Source organism: Sceloporus occidentalis, unplaced genomic scaffold, assembly GCF_023333645.1.
Source record: "Sceloporus occidentalis isolate IW3139 unplaced genomic scaffold, rSceOcc1.0.p SCAF_8, whole genome shotgun sequence".
In the NCBI taxonomy this organism is placed as follows: domain Eukaryota; kingdom Metazoa; phylum Chordata; class Lepidosauria; order Squamata; family Phrynosomatidae; genus Sceloporus; species Sceloporus occidentalis.
The window spans coordinates 43,450,679-43,474,114 of NW_028316988.1; the positions used below are offsets into that span (position 1 = coordinate 43,450,679).

The window sequence follows — 23,436 nt, forward strand, 5'->3', positions numbered from 1 at the left end:
AAGGAGTTGTAGCATAAGCTTTCATGGATTTGGTCTTCTAGCAATCTAGGATAAGGCCATTAGAAGTAGGAAGCAGAACATCAAATAATCATTGTATTCCTCTTTGGTGCAATTATAAATGAATAGTTCCTCAAGGCCTATACAAACTGCGCCTGTCAAAGCATACCTCCCTGAAATATACACTCATTCCACTGAACTGTTACAGCTCTGGTTGACATAACATCCCATGAGCAACTAGCTTCCTTGAAAGACCAAGCTCAACAAGGCTAAATCCTTAAAGCATCCCCCATAAAAGACCTCAAGTAGGCTGGTTTTACACATCATGGTAAGCTAAGTTGTGGTTTGTTGAATTCTGACTGTTTCTAAATGGTGCAAAAAGAAAAAAGAAAAAAAAAAGACCATGTTTTTGTTAGAAAGTCACAAACCAGATAGAAAAATAGGGTTTGCTGTTAGAAACCAGCTCATCAAAACATCTGAACCTACAATGGTCGCCTCTCCCTGGTTTGTCTTCCCAGCTGCCTACCCTAAATCAGGAACCAACAAAGGGATGGAAAAGAAACAGATCAGAAACTGGAAAATACAACCATGGCATTTTTAGGGCTATGTGGACATGTTCTAGAAGAGTTTATTCCTTGGCCACATAGCCCCAAAAACCCACAAAAAACTATGCATGCCGGCCATGAAAGCCTTGGACTTCACAGCTATGGCATGTTTGCTATCTGCATGACAATGCATGGCTAAAACCAACAAACCATTGCACCAGGATGGCTGAATTGGTTTAATTGTTCCAGACCTCTCAATGGTTAGGGGCCCAGTGCCAAAGGATAGGAAAATGTCTAGCTGGCTTCCCCTTCTTTCCCTAGTCATTTCTCGAAACCCATGATTCTTCTGTTATAAACATTTTTATTACTTGATTGAAAATGCAGGGGATCATTGAAGCTGCAAAGCTACACCTGAGTTCACACTTGGAAGCCTGTGCTGTTGCTGACTACTGTAGAATTAGATTTCTATCACATCACTTATTGAACAGCTCTTACATGGGCATAAAAGGGGGCTTATTTGGAGGACAATTCCAGGACCCCCAACCACCTTAACCTGGCTTTGTTTAGAGGGATGTGTGGATGTAGCCACAATCTCACATTTATCTGCATTTCTTGTTTCCAGGTTGGTATCTCAGACTTTTCAGGAGCTCTTTCTAATAAAGAAAGGCTGAAGAAGTCAATGGATTGCCATTTCCTCTTTCGTGCCAAACTGGGAATGCTTTGTTCCGTACCATTTTGACTCCAGTATTATTTGATACACTGATGTATTTCAACCCTGTTGTGTTGTTGTTGTTCTTTTGTCTGCTGGTTTTGCATCAGTTGTAAATTCACCTGAAGTGTGACTATCTCGGTGCTGGACAGAACAAATATGCACTCTAAAGAGTTTTAAAATCTGGCGCTGTATTATGGAAGCTTAAATTAAATTTGATTTTATCACTTTCGTTTCAATGTGGCAGATCGATCATAACCCTTTCCCCCACAATTTTGCTTTGAGAGTCTGAAGTCACACGAATTGCTGAAACAGAACAAAAGAAAAGAGGTTGCTCAGGAAGGACTCTTGGAAAGAAAAAGACGGTGAGGCTTTGGTATTTTTGCTAAAATATATATATTTAGCCAGAAGCCAGCTGGATCTGACGGATAAAGGAGCAGGCAGGGACCCAAATTCCTTATTTAAAATCCTCTTCTCTTGTCCCCATTTACTGTATCACTCCACTGCATCCTTACTCCAAGTCCATCCATCAACATACATGGTTTATATGGCCCTGGGATAGAGTTAGATAGAACCAAGGGAAAAACTGCTTTGTCAACACAGCCATGTAAACCCATTCGGTGACTTTGGGCAAGTCACCCTTTCTCAGCCTCAGGGGGTGGTGATGGCAAACCCTCTCTGAAGAAACGTACCAAGGAAACCCCAGGATAGTTTCGCCTTTGGGGTCGTCATAAGTTGGAAATGACTCAAAGACACACAACGACAACAAGTTGCTGAACCAAATATGGTTCTAATACATCTGAAGTCAGGAAACAAGCATCCTATAAGTGTTTTGGACCACTATCTCTCCATAGGTTTTATACTTAAAATGTATTTGTGGATGGGAGGGTTTATGGGTTACGATGTTTTATGGTATTTTAATGTTGTCTTATTATTGTTAGCCGCTTCGATATGCTTGGAGAGGTGGGATATAAATAATAATAATATTAATAATTACTATTATTACTATTATTATTATAGGCAGGTGAAGACCTTTTGTTTTGATAAGTCTTTCAAAGCCAACAGCTCAGGGAGAAAAGGGCCTTTCAGAATGTACTCAATAATTGTTTCTTTGCTGTAATATTTAAAGACATAGCCAAATTAGTTCATTGAGATTGGTTATTTCCTAACCCCAAATCCAAAATCTGAAATGGGTGGCTGAGACATTGACACCCTTTGCTTTCTGATGGTCCAATGTACACAAACTTTGCTTCATGCACAAAATGAATTAAAATACTGTATAAAAGTACCTTCCCACTATATAACACACACACACACACACACACACACACACACACACACACGGTGTATATGAAACATAAATGAATTTTGTGCTTAGATTTGGGGCTCTATTTTTCATGCAAATGAAAACCCACAGCTAAAGAGAAAAAGTGCTTTGAGCATCTTATAGTCTGTTACTGTATCCTTTCCAAGGCACCGGCATAATGGAGGTTGGAGCTAATGGCATCCTCGATCCTTTAATCTTGGTAAATCTTTTAATTGGAAGAGCTAACGAAGCTAGACGGGCTGAGAACGAAATTCTGTGTTGCGTAAAAACAAAGGAAAGGAAGGATGCGTCTGACTCGATGAGGCCAGCTCTCTCCTCTCCAGGGAAAAGGAGCGTGGATTTGTGTAGGATGCAAATGTGTGTTTAATGCACTGCTCCAATACATTTCCAGAGCAAGAGAAGGGGGACACTGGGACCCACAGCTCTAGGATTTCAACACCTTTTAGTCCTCTTGGGGCCCGTTTTAGGCCCAAGAGAGACCCCTTTTATGAGTGGAAGAGACCTGGAAGCCATTTATGCCTAGGTTGGCAACTGTCATCCAAACTACTTTTTCTTTAGCTGCCCCAAGATTGTGGAATAACCTTCCAGAAGAGATTTGTCAGGCAGAAAGGATGCTTGAACCTAAAGCAGCACAAAAGACCGGTCTCTTCTTGCAGGTTTATCCATATTATTTTTTAATTATGAATTTTAAAGTCACCTCGAGTCCCTATACTGGGAGGAAAGCGGGATATACATAAACATAATACTAATAATAAGTATGCATTGATTAATTTTAATATGTATTGGTTTTGTATGCTTTTTTTAACCGTAATGTGTTTTTGTTAACTGTTACATGTTTGCTTCATTATTGTTCCCCACCTTGATCCAGAGGAAGAGGCAGGTATGAAGTAAGTAATAGTAATAGTTCAGTTGATATTTATTATGGTCACAGACCAGCACATAATAGTAGTAGTAGTAGTAGTAGTAGAAGAGCGGACCCTTCCCTTACACAGGGGATCCGTTCCAGATCCCCCACATAAGGAGAAATCTGCGTATGCTCGCACCTCATTGCAAACAATGGGGTGCATGCTCACAGCTCAGGGCAGTGCGCACACCATTTCTTTAATTGCGCATAAGGCGCAGGTGCGCTATAGTAGTAATATAGGTTGAGTTTCCCATATCCAAAATTCCAAAATTTGAAATATTCCAAAATCCAAAACTTTTTCATGGGTGGCTGGGATAGAGAGGGTTATCTCTATTCCAGAATAGCTCTCTCTCTATTCCAGGGGTTTGGACTGAATGGTCCTTGGGTTCTTTTCCAGCTCCGTCATTCTATGTTTCTTTCATTCCTGGAAAGTCACCAAGGTCCAGCTGTCCATCCTTGAGTGACCACCATTTTGAGGATGCCCTAGATAACGTTGGACTCTAACCCCCATCAGCCTCAGCCAATGATCAAGAATCATAGAAGCTGTAGTCCAACATCTGGGGCAACCCACTGGGATCCCCATCACCATCTTACAAGAAAGAGGATCATAGTAGGATATCCTGGAATAGAGATGCACCTCTCTTACATCTCTTTGCTCCTTCGTCAGGGCTTTTAAATTTTTACTGTGAACAATTAATTTAAAAGGGGGGAAACTTTTTCTTTGCTCAATTAAAGTAAGAGCTAATGTTTTACTTCCATGAGATAGCGTTAATATGCCGCAAGATGAAAAATGCCTTGCTAGCTCTTTGCAGGCCAACACAACTCCCAGTTAAGACTTTCTGCCAGCAAAACTGTTTTAATTTCCTGCTTTATAGATACTCATTTCTGCAGTTATGCAATTAACAATTTTTGGAAGGAAAAGGAGCTATTATTACCTCTGTCATTAATACAAGGCATTAAAATTTTAATAATTGTGAATATCTACATCTACTCCACGTGGTGTGAATTATATCTGTATCATGGCTCCAATTTTATTTTCTATGGAAATTGTTTCCACTATTATATTGGGATGATATACACACAGCCTCAGGCTCTTATTGGGGGAAAAGGTGCTATTTACTTCCCCAAAGGGAGATGTTCCATAGCGATAATGCTGAGAGAAGCCTTAAGAGCCTGGAATGCCTCCAGACCTTTTCAGCTTGTTGGGAACTGCAACAATAATGAGCTAATCTATTCAAGAAATTGGGGTGACCGTTTCATCTTGAAAAGCCCACCTATCTGCATCCAAGATGAATGCAAATTATTCATTACAAGCATCTCCAAAGTGGAAGGAAGAGATCATAAGAGTGAGGTTTTTTATCTCTGGGGTAAAACGCTATTGTAAATTCTGTGACACTGAACTTGGAGGCATGTTTAAATCAATTTACTCAACCATTTGAATTATCTGTAGGAATCCATGCTGGCTGAAGCTAGATCACTGACATTAGTTCACTCATCTGTTTGCTTGTTTTATAATATATATATATTTATATTATATTATATTATATTATATTATATTATATTATTCATATATATATAGTACACCCGCGTTATACATGGCTTTGAGCTTATGTGCAAAGCTGCGCGGGGCGCAAGGGGCGTCGCGTCCCATTTGGATGAATGGGGCAAGTGCCCATGGCCCACACGTGCCACCACATGCATGAGCCCCATTCACTTGAATGGGACTTGAGCATGCACGATATTTGGCTTACACAGGGGGAGTCCGGAACGGATCCCCTGCATAAACCAAGGACACACTGTGTGTGTGTGTGTGTGTGTGTGTGTGTGTGTGTAGTTGGCCCTCTGTTTGCATGGGAGATCCATTCTGGCTCCCCCATGAAAACAGAAGCTTATGCATATTCAAGGCTTGAATAGGGCGCGCCCCCGTGCGCATGGCCACGGCATGCGCACCGTTAGAAATGATGGAGGTCACCCCTCCATGCATAATCGAGGTTGTGGATCTCAGATCCGTGAGTTAAGAGGGGTGATTGTGTGTGTATATATATATATGTATATATGTATATATGTATGTATCCCACCATATCATACAATAACTCAAAAATGCCCACCATCCTAAGCTGTAAAACAGGGTTAGGGGGAAAAAACACTTTTGCTTTTATTAATCTAGCTATTTATCCGAATGAATGGACAGGATAGTTGGTAAGCAAGAGAGAAAACGAAAGACCAACATCACCAGCTATACCTAGTATCTATTTTAAAGCCAAGATGTGCCCCAATATCTGCTGAATTGGTTAGAGGTAAAAAAGAGGATAGCAGTTATTGTTTTGCTTAGCATCCTGGCTTAATGTCACAGCACCACTTTTTGTTAAAGATTCAATGAACTGCAAACCAATTTTCATTTTTGGCTGTGTGCGTTAACAGAAAATTTATTGGGCTGAATATAAACTACCTTTCTGCTGCTCAATCCTTCTGTAAATATTGGTACCCAGTAAAAAGAATGGCTCTGCAACAAAGGTCTGTGAGATTTAACAGCAATTAATAATAAGAAGGGAAGTGTATAGAAACAGCATCGCAGTCGGACAGCCTTCCTACCTTGAAAAAGCTAATTCGGCACAAAAGTGAGGGTGATGCAACACAGCAGCACATTTTGGGGAACATAATTACTGACATTACTGGCATAATATTTCAGTAATTAATGACAACCTAACCTTTTCTTATGTTTAATTATGTAAAAAATGTACAGCAATGTTGTGGCTGTGTTCAGGTATCACAATAAAACATGCTTCACTGGGATAGAACAAACTTCAAGGGAGTTTAAGGCTACATGTTCCCTATTCCTCTGATGAGAAGCTACCCCTTCCATTTTTTATTAGCCATAGTTTGGTACAGAAGTAGGTAACCCCCAAAATATCTGGGGCCGCACCACTTTGCGCAGCTGTTAAAGCCAAGAACCTTTATTTTCCTAGGCTTACAAAGGCCCTGTTTCCTGACCCTAGCTGAGAGCAACAAAGAGATCAATGTCAACAGAGATACTCCAAACACCACTTTGGTTCTACTGCAAACCCATTATGCAACATGAATTAAGTAGCAATTTCTCTAAGTAGTTTTATGTCCATCCAGGACAAACCCACCTGACAGCTTCTGATAGTTTCCCCCTTTTCGACTGGGGACTACGTTCCATACAGGGACCGGCGTCACTTGCGTCACAGGCTTCAAATTCACAAGTGGAACAAGGTGCCTAAAAATGCACAAACCAGGAGAGGTAGCACATTAAAACTAAGGGCATACTTGTCATTTGTTTACTGTTGCAGCCCACCTCAATCCATTGGAGACACAGGATAAAAATCAAATCAAATCAAATATTATATTATTATTAGCAAGTTAACCCTAAGAGTAACTCAGGAGCCTACTAACCATAAGAATGCAAATTGGGTTGTACCATTATTGAAACTGAAATTAAACGCAATCCTACTCAAGGCTGCTCAGGCAAAATATACACTACATTTCATTAAGCTAAATAGCCAGAGATGGGATTTGAAGTTGAAGGCTTTCATGGCCGGCATCCATAGTTTTTTGTGGGTTTTCGGGGGGCTTTGTGGCCATGTTCTAGGAGAGTTTCTTCCTGACGTTTCGCCAGCATCTGTGGCTGGCATCTTCAGAGAATACTTCAGACCACTGAGCATCATGCCAGGGTGCCATAATCATAGGGTTAGTTACAGGTTCACAAACTTCCAGGTTTCATACAGTCTCCGATGAGAGTGAACTTGACACCAAACTGAAACAACTGCCTGTTCATTTGCATTATTGCTTTACTTTGCACCATCCAGGAATAAAGTCCTAGCACAAATAAAGCAACAGCTCTATCAAGAGCCTCATAGTTTTCTCTTGGTACATATTTTGGTTCGGTTCTTCCAAGGGTCGCAACTTGCCAAAGAGAAGCAAACGCTTGCCAACAGCAAATTCTGCAGGGAGCCATGTCAGCTCTGGCTCTTCCAAGGAATACTATCTGTAACTTTGCCTCAAGCAACTAAATATCTTTGGCAGATTTGCTTCTTCTTTACTAATAAACCCAATGTCCCCTTCTAGATTAATGCACCTATTCTAGGAGGTGCGTAACTGTCTATTCCTCTTCAAGTCTATTTTCAAGATGAAGGCAGAACCCCCCAAAAAGTGCACTGATAATCTCCATCCGAAGAGAGGACAACCAACCGGCACAAGTCTATAAGGACTGCAACAGAAGAAAGGGAACAGTCCCAACCAGAAAAGAAAATGGGAAATTATACCAATGAAAGAGTAAATCATCAAGATTTGTCACTTTTTGGACAGTGAAGCTAAGTTCATAAACCAGCTGTTGAACCGATCAGTGTTAAACTCAAGTGCATCTGAGGAAGCGGCCTGCAAAACAAGATAACCACTTCTGCATGGAGATAGCTTTATTATTATTATCATCACCATGGCTTCAGATGCAGCCCAGGCTAAGCCCTAGTATTTATGTTGTAATCCACTTCAGTCCCATTAGCACGGGGGCTAATTGGCAACCCAGCATCAACCACAAATACTAAGGCATCACAAAAAAGGGAGATGCGTACTTCTCTGCCAGCTCTTCAATGAAGACGGTTACCGTATTATCCTGTCCGACATCCTGGATGTGAGCGTTGTAGTATTTGCCCGCGGTGTCTAGGCGGACCTGGGAAAAACAAGAGCCATCTTCAATTCAAAGGGATAATGAGGATAATGGACAACCCGGGTCGCTTTAATGGACGATGATGATGACAGCTGAATTAAGTCAGATTCCATTTATAAAGCAGCATGTTTTATTATAATACTTGAATGTATAATATATACTGACTCATTACCACAAACCTTTTCACCGGAACTGGAAGTCCAAAACATAGCGAAGGGAAAAGTTTTCTTATTACATTACCCAAAAGTTAGGATGCCTGCCTTGGATTATTGGGATTCAAGTCCTGCCGCCTTTAGTGTTAGTTTCACTTTTGATAAGAAAAAAAGAAGCAGGGTCCAAGAGCAAATCAATTCCCAACTTCCCCTAGAAGTGAAATTGACTAATATGAGGCTATCATACTATGGACATATCATGAGTCACTGGAAAAGACAGTAATACTTGGTAAAGTGGAAGGCAGTCAGAGAAGAGGAAGACCATAGTCCAGATGGATTTATTCAATCCAGAAAGCCAAAAAAAAGAGCTTGCAAGACTTGAGCAGGGCTGTCAATAACTGTTTTTGGAGGGCTGGCATTCTTAGCACCACCTTAAGTCAAAACCAACTTGACAAGAAGAAAGAAGGTGAAAGAGCAGAAGAACAGGAGAGACATCTAAAAGGATATCTTGTGCCTCTCCCTTGAGGTCAATAAGATCCTCTTGTTGAGTTTACAAAGGGATTTTTGGCTTTGGGGAGGACACTCTGTTCAAAAAAACGGACCCAATAAAATTCTCACCCATCTGCTCTGACCAAATTTTATTGGGAACAGCTGCTCTCAGTACAGAAAGGCTTACGATGGACCCACTTGGCAGGTTAAAAACAAGCCAATACAGCTTGACGTTTTTTACTTTGTGTTTACCTATTTGGATGGTTTTGGTTTTGAAACATACAATACTGGAGCATATAAGTAGTCATATAAAAGATCAAATGTGATGAACTATTTATAGATGGTCCCCATTTTCAGGATGGGGCTAAAGTACCTCTTTTGACCTGATGTGGGTGAAGGCTAGACTAAGAGGATTGGATGATGCATTCACTGGGCGCTTTCCAAATCTGGTTTTTCTATAGCTCCTCTCTATCACTTTGCTACTCAAGGCTTGATTGAGAAAGACTAAGCGATCGCACCGTTGCATTTCAGCTACAGACTCAGAGCACAAAGGACGGAGCAGAACATTATCTCAGGGGGAAAGTCAAAGAGTCGGCACCTTCTCTTCTCATAAAACCATTGCATCCTGAGAACTAAATTAACAGCTCTGAATGTCAGCCATTCGGAAAAAGGCAGGCAAGGAGAATATGAACAGCAAGCTACTAAACAGGAAAAGTTAGAGTTACATTACAACATACAGCATCCTAGGACAGAAGAAGTGTCAAGCAACCCATGTCTCTAAACGAATGCAAGGCAGGACTAAAAATATAATGCAGAATACGGAACGCAAAGATCAGTGCTTCGTTCTGGAACGCAGCCCTTCTTGCTCTTCCCAACCTCAATTATTCTTGTACTGATTCACAAAACCACAAATGCTGGGGTTGTAAAATATTTCAGCACTAAAAACTGAGACAATAGTTTAATTTAATTTAAAACAAAAGGCCGCACCATCAATTCCCCTGTTTCTATAGACCACAAAAGGTTTCCTTTCTGGCTGTTAGCACCAAAGCCTAAGGATAAACACAATCGAAATGATGAATCTCCAGACCAGACAATGGCCTCTCCCCAGAGGAAAAAGCTTGGAAGACTAGGTTTTGGCCACAGAACTTGGGAAAGACACATAACACAGATACTAACAGCCAGGAGTAGGGCAGATATTGACAATTCCCAAGTTTGCAAAACTATTTGAAAGTGGGTTTTAAAAGTGTACCTGGCTGCCGCCACCACAACCCCAAACTGCAGCTGACTATGCCTTTAAATCAAGTTAGTTTAGTTCCTTCCGTACAAGCATCCCTTGGTTCACTCTTTATGGCCTGAATTGGAATCTGTTATTAAAACCTGCTTCGAAACGAACCGTTACTAAATAAACTTAACAGGACTAACCTGACACTTGTCCCCAAGATAGTACTGTCTCCCAGCGAACACCAAGTAATCTGTCTTCTGAAGCTCTGAAAATGGAAAAAGAAAACCAAACTAAGCATCTTCCCATACTAATGCTGATTTTTGTGGAAGTGGAACTAGTACCACCGACTTATCAACCCTTGTCTTAAAATATGCTGCAGCAACAAACAAATAGTAAACATCCAAGCATTGTGAGTGCAACAAACAGGAGTGGTAAATGTAGCAGCGTGCATTAATGGTTCTACATCCTTTAACTTTATGAATAGTACCTTCAGACAGTCTTTATCTGATGGCAAAGAAGAGGGCAATGCACTCTTCTGCACTGAAGCAGCTGTCATATATAGGCTGGCATTCACTATTGCAGTTACAAATTCATAACCTGTGACCTTATCACACGAGGCACTTACTGCTGCCCAAACGTTGCCCAAACGTTGGGGAAGCGCCGGAGGTGTGATCATCCATCATACATCTCTAAATTGAGGCTTCCCGCTTTCCTTCCATCACTGAAGCATTCGTGGGGAAGCCTCGGAGAAGCCATTTTTTAATATCAAGATCTTCTGTTATTAAAATGGCTTCTCCGAGACTTCCCTACGAACGCTTCATTGACAGGAAAGCGGGAAGCCTCAATTACATTAGAGAAGTGCGACCGACGATCACACCTCTGGCACTTCTGCAACATTTGGGCAACGTTTGGGCAGCAGTAAGTGCTTCGTTGTGATAAAGTCCCTAGAGTTATGCATCTGTAACTGCTCCATATGCACAATCCCTACATAGTCACAATTCATGATTGCCAATGCCCACCAAACCTACTTTAATGGACAGAAGCTGCTTTGAGAGAAGGAGGTCCATTCTGTTGGTAGTTGTGGATGGATGGATGGTGTTTCCAGCCCCTTCTGCCAGTGAGCGAGGCTGCAACAACCACGAGTAAGACCCCTGTTGCAAGGCCCTGCCATAGCCTTGCTTGCTGACGGTTGGAAAAATCATTAACCAATGCCCCAATTAACCAATACATCATTAACCAATGCTCCACTTCCCAGCAGAATGGACTTTCTTCCCTTGGAGCAGCTGCTGCCTTCTAAGTTAGGCTAGGAAGTGTCCTAAGCTGCTAGTTAAGTATACAACATGAGTATACTTCACTAAACAACTGATGTAGAATTCTAGCCATAGAATCTCCCCAAAGTCTGATATATATAATTCAGTATAATTTACATGGTCAACAACCATGGAAAGCCAATAAAGCCAAGTAGGAAAACAATGAATTATGTCATAAAATAAGGACAGGGACATTATTAGATCTAATGTGTTTCCAATAAGGTGTCCTTTCAACCAGGAGTGCTCTGTTCCATATTCCCGGCTGCACACTAGTGCTTCGCACACCCAAACATGTAATGCAATTATTTTGCATGGACGCGCATATCCCTAAGTTATGAAACACTAGGATGCTGCCATTTAATATGCATATAAACAACATCCACATTTGTTGTATTTACTGTACACCAATTAATTATTTAACTATCTAATTTATATCCTGCTTTTCTCCCTGTACAGCTTTTGTACTACATAGTGCTCTTGGTCTTTTGGCTAAGATCAAGTGCAGGTAGAGCTCTTTAAAATGCAAAAGCATCCTTATATACAGATTAACGTAATATACCTTTTCTACTATCCAACCAAACATCAAACTCGATATTCCGATAGATCTCAGGGTCCAGCGCTTTCAGTACTTTGTAAGGAAAGGGCATCTTTGGGTTGTCTGGAGGCTGTAAAAAATTAAAATGGTGCCAATTTAAAAGATGGCGGGCTGCAACTTTCACCCTGCTTTTATAAGAAATGCTCACCAGGCCAGTATCTGTACTAGTTTAAGGTTAAGAGGTGATATGATAGCCCTGTTTAAATATTTGAATGGATACCATACTGAGGAGGGAGCAAGCTTGTTTTCTGCCGCTCCAGAGAACAGGAAATGGAGCAATCGATTCAAACTACAGGAAAAGAGGTTCCACCTCAACATTAGGAAGAACTTTTTGATGGTAAGAGATGTTTGACAGTGGAACACACTCCTTCCTCGGAGTGTAGTGGAGTCTCCTTCCTTGGAGGTCTTTAAGCAGAGGTTGGATGGTCATCTGTTGGGAGTGCTTGGATTGTGTATTCCTGCATGGCAGAAGAGGGTTGGATTGGATGACCCTTGAGGTCTCTTCCATCTCTTATGGCAGGTTACAAACCGCTGAAAAGCGGCGCTCTGCCGCCGCCTGCTGCGTCCGGGAACTGCAGCAGCCAAACCGCGCGGTTCCTGGAAGCAGCAAAGAAGAAGCGCCAAAATGGCATCCAGCACGTAAAGGTGGCGGCGCCCATGTGTATAGGGCGCCGCCATCTTTACGCCCTCATCACGTGCTAGGGGTGAGGCCGGTATGGACACTAGGTCCTTGGCCAACCCCTAGCACGTGACGGGGATGCCGCAAAGGCCCGTTTGTAACAGGCCTATGATTCTATGCAACCTCAGGAGCAGTGCATACATAGTTTGCACCAAGTATTAAGAGAGGACTGATGGAAGGAATTTTTTCTAACAAGGTATGACTCAGGGGTAGGCAACCTGTGGCCCACGGGCCGGATGCGGCCCGGCAAGGCCTTGGGACCGGCCCCAGCCCGGTCCTGCCGCCAATTGCCGCCGGAGCCTTTGGCTTCTTGTGTGAGGGTGTGGGGCTTTTGGCCTATCAGGAGGAGGCGGGCAAGGGGGGGCAAGCGGCGGGCAAGGGGGGCAATTGTCTATAGAAGCCTCCGAAACATGCATTTATATTAACATTTTTTTAAAAATCAGCAAATTTTTTCGTGTGTCCTCCATTTATTAATAAAAAAAGCATCCTCCATTTGAAAATTTTGTCCTACATTTGTCCTGGTTTATTTATTTAATTTTTTTAAAAAAGTATTTAATTATTTATTTTTTGGCTTCGGCCCCCCAGTTGTCTGAGGGACAGCAACCTGGCCCCCGGCTCAAAAAGGTTGCCTATGACTATGACTTATGCAAGACTAAAGATGGACTGCTGGACTGTAACTCCCAGCATCCCCAGACCATGTTTGTGTGTGTGCAAAAACACATTTAACTATGCAGAAAATATGCGTTGTGTTTTCTACACAGGAAACTGTATTCTATACATTTTTTTTCTGTGTGTGAAAACAACAAAGGCACATGTTTTGCTATACAGAAAAATCACCCAGATGCTCTGGTTTGCTCAAATACGGGGAGAATTCTCTGCAGAAACCAATACTTCTTTTCTCCTCCATCAGGGAGTACTGACTCATCCTTGCATGCAAGGACAAAGTAATGAGGAATTTGCATCCCTATCACACACATCCCTCAATATGGGGTTATGCACAGAAAGCTGGAGTGTCATTTTCTCTAAGGTCCTATTTCTATCAACCCCTTAAAGGAGGATTTGGAGCAGAAAATGCCCAAGTGGCCTTTAAGCACCGACAGCGTCGTGTCAGAAGGGAAGCAAAATGGAGGAAGAAAGGGGAAAAGAGACGTAAAACCATGTCTCCTCTGTTTTACAAACAAGAAACACTCAGTGTGTGGGTCCTCTTTCTCTTTAGCTGCCAAACCTTTGCCTCTTCAACGGCTTGTTTGCACTTTTCCTCTGGCTGACCGGCGGAATCAAAGCTCTCCCAGTCTTCCAGCCTGAAGGATTAAACACACACACAGGGTTTGGAAACATCACTGCCGCTGTCCAGTGCTGAAAAACAAGAGCATCAGCCGTCTGTGGAAACACTGGAAGCCCAATGGCACCATCAAGTGGCGCGTCTATCGTCAACACAAGCGCATCCTTCCCAGTCGCAACGATTTTCTACTGGGAACATTGCAGAAGTGTTCCCTTCTGAATACAGTACTGCCAGTCCCAGTTGCAAATCTATATATCATACATAAGACGCAGCCAAGGAAACAAACAAAAATACAGGGCTGTGGAGTCAGAATCATCAAGTCAGAAGACATTTGGGGCGAAATCAGAGTCAGGTTCAGTAGAAATGCACTGACTTTAACGTCAAAACAAATACTTATAATATTACATTCCTAAGTTTTGTTGCATATTTAGGGAAATTAGTCTTCTTCTTCAAAAATGTTAATCAATTTTTAAAACAATCCATCTAGGTAACCTGATAAGTCACAACAAGGTAGTGGTTAAATGCCTTTTGGCTCCCATTTTACAGTAGTACATTTTCTTTTACAAAATGATATGTTTCTTTTGCCGTTTATGGAGGAGTTGGGAGTAGGACAGCAGAAAAACAGAGGAGTTAAGTGTGGATAATTTGGCGCACCAGCTCCACAGCCCTGGAAAGAAACAAGCATATACACACCAAAGCCCACCTACTACCAAAGACTCACAAGTTACAAAGGTTGCCCTAAGGCAGGGGGGAAAAACATAGTAAATGAACCTATTTCTTATTATTGGTTCAATACCTTTTTTCTGGAGAGGTCCTGGACCCTCTTTCAGGAAGGCAATCAAAACTGGCATCCTCGCTCCCCAGAGAGCCACTGCTTCTGTTTTTCTTAGACCCGCTTCGAAACATCTCCACGGCGGTCCTCAGCTCTTCCTCGTCCACGTTGAAGACGTTTTTGTACAGGATCTCATACAAGACAGCTAGAGAAACAAAACAAAAGGCTACACAAGAGAGGATAATAAAAACCCTGAGGACTTGAGACCCACAGTAACCTTGTTGAGTAGACTAAAAGCCATAACAACCTTCTCTAGTAGGTAAATTTCACATTTTGGGTAACTTAATCCGCCGAACGTTTAACAAAAGGAATGGGGAGCGGGGAAATCCAATGTTTTTATTTACCTTGGCAAATGGCAGCATTTGCCTGAAATTGTTTGCTGTACACAGAATCATAATGGCCATTACTGGAACAACAGAGTAGTATCTGAAAAGTCAAATCCACAGAGTTATCCAAAAACAAATACATCTGAAGAACCTTACTTTATATCTTTTCAGAGTTTAGGACACTATTGTGAACCAAGGCTAGATGAACCAGGGATCCATAGTCCAAAACTGGATGACCCTTGGGGTCTCTTCCAACTCCGATATTACTGAATACAGAGCAGTTATGGATCTGTAACTCCAGGTTATGAACTGCAAGGCAGGAAGCCAGCCAATATCTTTGCCCTGTTACCTAAAAGCAATCTTCTTCCTACGGCAAGTTGCTGCTGCTTCTGAGAAAAGCTTTGCCGGCTGGCTTTACCTTCCATCAATTGGGATTATGCCTGTGGTTACGGATAGCTTTCTGAGTATATTGGCTCTCGAATTCCTACAGTTAACAGTTGCGAAGTTGACAATGAGGTTACTGTGGAGTATTTCCCCTCTCACAAATAATGCTTTCAAGCCCATCCGCATCTACAAAACAGTGGCTAAGCTCTCAAGGGGACCGAAAAGGAGAGTTAAGTGTTTTATTAAGAACCACCGCAAAAGGTCAGTTTACCTTAAGGGAAAATATTATACAGTATGTACTCTTACCACGAAGCAAGAAACTCACACCGTTCTTCTACTCGCTCTTACAAATCTGCACTTTTTGTAACAGAAGCACAGAAAAGGGAAAGGCACCGAAGCTAATCCTTGGTAATGTTTATTATTTACTTATTGGATCCATTTAAATGCAACCTTTCTCCCCCGAGGAGAGTCGGCTAAAAGCCTGGCAATAGTATTTAAAACATACTGTAGATACTCAACTATGTTTGACCTCAAGGACAGGTTTTGGGACCACAATTAGGGCACATCAATAAGTCGAGGGTAAAACTTAGGGGCACATAATGGAGGATCTAAAGGGAAACAACTCCAAGCAACTTTGCAAAATCCTTTCAAGCATAAAGGCTTTTCTCTCTTTCAGATGCACACACAAGAACATGCATATACTTTTCTCACACCCATTTTGCTTCTCTCCTACCACAATTTGCTTACTTTTTCCTCAAAGCCGTTGTCCGTCGCATAGGAAGGAGGCTTTCCAGGGTGTCGGTAAAGAATGAAGTCTCGGCTGGGTAACAAAAGTTAAGCGAGAAACGTGAAAACACACACTTAAAAAATGTTACCGAGGAAACACTGTATTTTGCATTTCTGCACAAAGAAGAGGACCAAAATGGCCAACCCATCTCGCATTTCCACCTGCGATGCAACTATGTCCCAGTGGCAACTGTTTCATGTTTTCCTATGTTCTAGAAGAGTTTACTCCTGACATCCCCAAACTTTGGTTCTCCACATACTTTCAACTTCAGCTCCCAGAAACCCTAAGTCTTAGCCAAGCTGGCTAGGGCTTCTGGGAATTGAAGTCCAAAACACTGGAGGAACCAAAGTTTAGGAACCACTGTCTTAAAGGAAGCAGCTGAGCAAAAAATGATACCTGTACAATCTCCTTTCTTACTCATGAGTCCTGCCAATTCCAAGCTTTTACAACCAGGATTAGCCAATGAGCTCATTAACACCTTCTGGTTTAAATTTTCACCTTTAGGAAATCCAGATCTTTGGTTCTGAGGACTCCCGAGGAGCATTTTACTCTCTGTAGTACTAAGTAGATACATCCATTTTGTTTAGAGGTGACAACTTTCATTAGCAAACAGGAAGGCAAAGGTGCCCCGCTCAAAAGTGTCGGCTACAATTACATTGCACTTCAAACTGCATTTGCAGGATTGCACACAGCAAGCAGCGCTTCTATTTCCCTTTGGGGTTTTATTATTATTAAGGTCTAATGTAGCCTACATTGTATTTGGAAGTGTTTAAAATAACCACGCTTCCCTCTTACACATAAGTGACACTTCTAAGGCTAAAAATATATGTAACATTTAGACCAAACCGCAACCGCAGAGACTATAATCTGTAATGGTTCACCAGCAAAGGCTGGAAACAGTTCTCTAGGATCAACAGACTTGAACCAACTTCACTACCCTCCAGAAGTTGCAGATGTTTTCCTCTGAATTGGGCAAAAACAAGTGTCTGTTGGGGAGATTTTTAGTTGGAAACATCACTATAAGAAGACGAGCTCAAGGGCCACTTTGGTTGTTGCAATATTTCCATTGCGATTTCAACTTTGGAAGGAAAGAAAAAGTGCTGCCACCTCCGCAGAAAACATCTCCAAACCCATTCACTTCCAAGGCAGGAATCAAGTACTGAATAGAAGTTTGGATCCAATACAAGTTGAGTCTCCCTTGTCTGAAACGCTTGGGAAGTGTCACTTAGAGCATGCTCCATTTAGGACACTGGAAAGTTTCCCAGTTTAAAGCTTTCCAGAAAACCCAGCAGTAAAAATCATGGCTGGCTGGTGCCAAATCTGAGGAGTTTAAGTTACTGGATTCTGGCCTCCTCTCCACATTTTTCTATTTCAAATTAATACTATGTGCATCAAGTAAACAGAGGCAACTCTGTTGGGTTTCCAAATGAAAGGTGCCAACGGTTGTGATGATCGGACCTTACGCTATCTGCATCTTCTAAGAGTAAAACAAGGCTTGAGGGATGATGCTAGAAGATTGAATACTTACTTATAGATCAATGAGAAGGCACTGATTTCTAGTTGTCCAGCACTTTCCTGTTTGTATAGAAGGGAAGATAACTGACCACTCTGCATTCAGTTACGTAAGAGAGGTATTTTGCACTGATATCCCTCCAATATAAGGCTCTGGAGTCTACTTCAATAAAACATTTATCATTAGGTAACAGCCTGAAAGGACTTCCAGGTTTCTAGCTCTTAAGCACAGATGTCCTCCCATTCTGTTATAAAAATCCAATTCAAGACGGCTTACAAATCAATCAAATCACAACCATTTAAAATAATGCCAACAAGAAAGTAACAGCAGTTAAATCATTATTGTAAAACAGCATGAACCCACTTATCAGCGACAGCAACTAAACAATAATATCTTTACAAGTTGCAAAGCTCCGAGGCTGATATGTGACTTCGTTTGTCAGTTTATGGCAACCTCATTCATTTCTTAGGCAACGGAGGCTCAGAGGTGGTTTGGCCAGTTGCTTCCTCTGGCACTGATGGTCTTCCATTCAAGTACTAACCAGAGCTGACCCGGTTTAGCTTCCAAGATCAGATGGGAGTCTGGTTTCTGGAGGATATTTACGCTGAGGCCGAATTTAGGATTGGATTTAGAGAGGGTCAGTTACAGCATGAGGTATATCTTATATTTCCACGGAAGTAGTTAAGTTAGTACTAGATTTTGCAAAAATAAAACTTGGGATAGAGGGTATTTAAAACTATAAACCTGTATGTCGCTGTTTATAGTATTGCTACTATTTTAAAAATATGCAGTAGTCAGGAAAAAAGGATTTTGAATTAAATCAACAGTTGCTGGGGACAAATCCAGAGGAATCCTGCCACCATTTTCTCTCCGCTTATGACTCTGAGGAGTTTCTCGCTTTCAGGCTTTATTCAAGCTGGACAGGTACTAAGCTTTCCAAATATAATGGTATCAACATCTCAGTGCAACCTTAAAGTGTCGTAAAACGCCAGACTTACCTTGGGGTCTCCGAGCCGCTCCAGGTATTTCTCAAACGACCCTTCCACATACTTAAGCAAAGAGAGAATAGAGTCAACTGAGACGGAAGCGTCATCTTTGCCAACGCTCCCAGATTAGTATATAGACTCTGCACTCTTTTTAAAAAGGAAGTTGGGGAAAGCATGGTTGATGTGTCCTATGAATTGGAGCAGGTTGCAATACGGTCGGATTGCAATTCCCATCGGCCCTGGCTATCAAGGCAAAGGGTGCAGGCTGATAGGTGATGTATTCCTCAAACTTTGTGGTTGAGCAACCTCTGAGTTAAAGGATAAATCAACAGTGCTTTTCACAACACAAAATGAATGTAGTCGAACACATTGTCCATCCCCCATCATCATCATCATCATCATCATCACATTTATTTGTATAGCACCATAGGCTTTACATAGCACTTTGCAGCTAAACACCGGAGGCAGGTAAGCAACTACAGATTTCCAAATTGCAAACTCCATCATAAAGGTTCCGACACATAAGAAAAATCAAACACCGATGGATACGGCTATATCTAGGGTTGCCATAATTCATACACAAACACCACATTTTTGACATTTAGCATTGTTTTATTACATATTTCAGTTGTTGTTGGTTTCTCTCCTGCCTCGAAGAAGGATTTGCTGCTTCAGCCTTAGATCCAGGTTTGTCCCCTTTTTCTGGGACAAACGGCAAGCCTAGGTATAACACACTTAGCAAAATAGATATGGTTTTGGGCATTGCTTTATCAGAACAATCAATACCAGAGGTAGAAATGACATGGGAAAATGGGGATAGCTCGCAAAGCCACTAAAAAACGAAGAGCAAATGAACACGTTTCTGCAGACTCAACTTGCATCTAATGGATTGCATACCAAGTGCAAGAACCTTCTGAAGCTGTGCTTCCAACAATGCTTATTATGAAGTTAAAATGCTTCTCAATACATACATGTTTCTATATGTAAGACCCTTCCCATATATATATATATATATATATATATATATTAGACGCCATAAACAGCTATGCTTACAGAGTCAAAACTCCGCTGGTTCTTCCGCAGGAACGCCACGCAGGCATTTCGGACGGCCATATGATGAATCTGACAAGCATAGACCTATGAAAACGAAAACAAAGAGAACTTTAGAGACTTGGAATAAGCAGTGAATAGCAAGGAAAGGTTACTTATTCGTGTTATTTGTGCTCCGATCGCATTTTGTACCCACGGGTTTGTTACGCGGTGAGTCAATTTCTGGCCAAAAAGCAGGATTAAAAATGCACAAGGACTAAGTTGGAACCATGCTTAAAAGTAAATCCAATGAAACCACGATGACACATTTAGTCATGACTAATTTAAAGTACCATTCGTTTTAATGGGTCATTGCTACCCAATGTGTTCCTTTGCAACAAATGGTGCAGCGTGAGAGTTAAGAGGCTATAAATTAGGCGCGAATCTCATCTCAGCCATTAAACTGACTGTCTTGCAACCTCAGCCCTGCAATGTGTAGATGATAAAGGAGAACTACATCCGAGCTCTATCTATCTATCTATCTATCTATCTATCTATCTGAAGTTTATCCCTGCCTTGCGCCTCAAAGGAAACCACAACCAGGAATTGCAACAATGTGCAAACACTTTCACAATACCTAAAAGTCTACCCAAGGTGTAAATAGCAATAACAGCCAAAACACTCTCTCTCTCTCTCTCTCTCTCTCTCTATATATATATATATATATATATATGATTAATTGGTATTTTTTAAAAGTGGTGTTTTCTCTGAAACAGAAAAAGGAATGAAAGCCAACCAACCCTTATGGTTTGCGGTTTCACCCTCTTATCATATTGTTGCTTTGCTTTGGAGGAAGGATGGCTCAATGTTGCCGCTCCTCGGTTTGTTTTTCAAACAACTGCTTTCCTTGGTATTGCTTACCAGATACAGTATTAGTATATTGCTTTTGCATTTTACACTGTTAAACTGTTTCGTTCTGGGTTATGTATAAAAAGGGCATTATAAGCCATCACCATTATTTTCACACCGCCTTTTTTATTTTTATTATAAAGGCATTATAAGAAAGAAGGGATTATATGTCTGACTATATATGTCTCCTGGTTTGCTTTTTGGTCAAAAGGGTGTTACAAACAATTGTTGTTGTTGTTAAATTAAAAGTTTTCCCCAGATAGAAACCTGGGGGGAAAGCTTTTAATTTTGCAATGCACCCCACAAACCCTTTTAATAAACATCTTAAAATAAAGACGTAAGGGATTATATGGTTTGCCTTTTTGGTAAAAAGGGTGTTACAAAGGTTGTTGTTAATGATGATGATGATGATGATGATATAAAATAAGTTTTCCCCAGATGAAAAACCTGGTGGAAAAGGCTTTTTTATTTTGCAAGGCTCCCTGCAAAGCCCTAAAGACATTAAAAGAGAGAACTAAGGGAGTATATGCCTTTGGGTTCAAAAGGGGGGCTTACAAATAAATGGTGTTGGTGTTGCTGTTCATCATCATCATCATCATCATATAAAAGGTCTTTCCTAGATGAAAAACCTGGGTGGGGGTGAAGCTTTATATTTTGCAAGGCACCTTTCCAAGCCCTTTAATAAAGACATTAAAAGAAAAGATGCCAATGTGAGGCATAGGAAGAAGAACTCCATCATGGCAAGGCTTTCTTTTCTCTTCCCAGACCCACAACTTCTTCCAAACCCTGGCTGGCAAAAGGGGTTCAAGGCCTCCTTGGCACCCCAAAATGATAAACCTGCAAATGATGCCAACCACAACCTTCAACCCAGGTGTCCCTATGCCCCAAACCAAGAGAGATGGAGCCCCATTTGGTGCAGAAAGGGCCAAGGGGAGCCCCTGAAGCTTGCTTTTGGGGGGCTCTGCCAATGCTGCCTGAGGGTTACCTGCTCAGAAATGGCCCGAAAGAGGCAGGTGGCATCTTTGGCGGTGAGTTTGCGATAGAGGCCCAAGCTGCCCAGATACTCGTCCATGGTCACCTCCGAGAGGGACTTCTGGCCAAAGTACTTCTTCCAGCCTTTCTGCATGGTCTCCTCCTCCAGAGGGAAAAAGGGAGTGGAAAAGGGGAGGAGGAGGAGGAGGAGGAAGAGGGGGATGAAGAAGAAGAAGAGTGGAAGAGGAAGGAGGGCAAGGAAGAAGGAGAGAGTGAAGGAAAGTGGGAGGGAAAGGAAGGAATAAAAGAGAAAGAAAGGGGCAAAGTGGAAGAATGAAGGAAAGAGAAAGAAAGCAGGAAAGAAAAGTGGAAGAATAAAGAAAAGAGAAAGAAAGGGGAAAAGAAAAGTGGTAGAAAAGGAAGGACAGGAGAGCAAGAAAGAGCTCCCTTGGCGGCAGCCAGGCAAGGAAGGCAGGCACCCAGTTCTCCAATAGGTTTTGGGGTGCAAAAGAGGGGGAAGGAAAGGCGGGAGGCAGCGCAATGGAGAGGAGGCGAAGGAGGCCTTTGGCGAGGGAGGCAAGAGTGGGGCAATGGCGCGCTCCCGAGGGCCCCAGGGCCCTGCTTTGAAGGCAGGGGCGCGCGCTCCCAGCAGCCCAGCTGCGCTGCTTCCCAGCCTCAGCCCCAACTAGGCAAAGGCAAAGGCAAAGGCAAAGGCAAAGGCTCCCCTCTCAGGCCTCCCCAGCCTCTGGAAGGCTTTAAGCAGATGGAGAGTTCCTGCATGGCAGAATGGGCTTGGACTGGCTGGCCCTTCTTGGGGTCTTATCATTCTGGCCACCCTCCTCTGCCAGGGGCTTTCTCTCTTGGCAAGGTTGGTCCAGGGCAGGGCAGTGTTTGCCCTTGCCAAGCCTCTGAGGCTGAGAGAGAGTGACATGTCCAAGTGCCTTCCAGGCCTTTCCAACCTGTGGCCACCCTGTCATTGTCCACCTTGGTTTTTTGCCTTTGCCTCTCTCTCTCTGAGGGCAAGAGAGTAACATGCCCATGTGCCTCCCAGGCCTCTCCGAATGCAGTTGATGTGGCAGCTGAACTGCAGCATGGAAGAGAGTGGGAAATTCAGAAGCACCGTCACACACCATGACAGTCTGTTGCCCAAAAGTCAGTCATTGTGTATTATGCACACATTATAAGTGGAAAGGACCAGATTCCAAAGCGGACAGGGCTCCTGCACCTTTAATGGATGTCTCCAAGGGAGAAGTTCAACAGGTGTGTGACCTGCAGGACCAGCAACACCTGCGGAAACTCCTGCTTCCACTCAAGGAGCATTACAGCTGCAGCAGGCCCAACCTTTTCCATTCAGAAAGAGACAAAATGAGGATCTTATCCCCCTAAGTTTGCCTCCAGTCTCCACACTTCTAGCATTGCAGTAACACAAAACTTTAGCTGAGCATTCAGATGCACAGGTGCCCAAGGTAAAGCAGCAAAAGGGACCAAGGGAACACAAATATAGCACACCATCCAGTTGTCCCAGTTTGGCAGGGACAGTCCCTATTCATCCTCTGCTGAAGCTTTTTAAAGGTCCCGGTTTCTTTCTCCTGCTCCTCTCACTTTACGTCTTCTTTGGCATTTTGAACTTGGTTTTGCTGCAACTGAACCAAGGACTGAGCTCCAAAACACACGACAGAAATGATCCAGTTTAACGCTACTCAATGCTAGCAAATTCTGAGAACTAGTCCTGCAAAATGTTTAGCCTTCTCTGTCAGAGAGCTCTGGTGCCACAACAAAACCCAGTATCCCATAGCATTGAGC

General features: G+C 42.3%; 1 protein-coding gene across 1 annotated transcript in view; it reads right to left on the bottom strand.

Moving 5' to 3' along the window:
• Nucleotides 1–21,787, bottom strand: part of LOC149308785 (UDP-N-acetylglucosamine transferase subunit ALG13-like) — a 40,639-nt gene extending 18,852 nt beyond the window's left edge. Inside the window, exons 1-12 of the mRNA XM_089537145.1 lie at nucleotides 21,647–21,787; nucleotides 19,777–19,860; nucleotides 18,736–18,786; nucleotides 17,753–17,799; nucleotides 16,185–16,257; nucleotides 15,072–15,153; nucleotides 14,692–14,872; nucleotides 13,839–13,914; nucleotides 11,899–12,004; nucleotides 10,230–10,294; nucleotides 8,072–8,169; nucleotides 6,596–6,720 (exon numbers count right to left, since the gene is read on the bottom strand). Coding sequence (XP_089393271.1) covers nucleotides 6,596–6,720; nucleotides 8,072–8,169; nucleotides 10,230–10,294; nucleotides 11,899–12,004; nucleotides 13,839–13,914; nucleotides 14,692–14,872; nucleotides 15,072–15,153; nucleotides 16,185–16,257; nucleotides 17,753–17,799; nucleotides 18,736–18,786; nucleotides 19,777–19,860; nucleotides 21,647–21,787 — 1,129 coding nt within the window. The remainder of the gene's footprint in view (nucleotides 1–6,595; nucleotides 6,721–8,071; nucleotides 8,170–10,229; nucleotides 10,295–11,898; nucleotides 12,005–13,838; nucleotides 13,915–14,691; nucleotides 14,873–15,071; nucleotides 15,154–16,184; nucleotides 16,258–17,752; nucleotides 17,800–18,735; nucleotides 18,787–19,776; nucleotides 19,861–21,646) is intronic.
• Nucleotides 21,788–23,436: the final 1,649 nt, after the last annotated feature.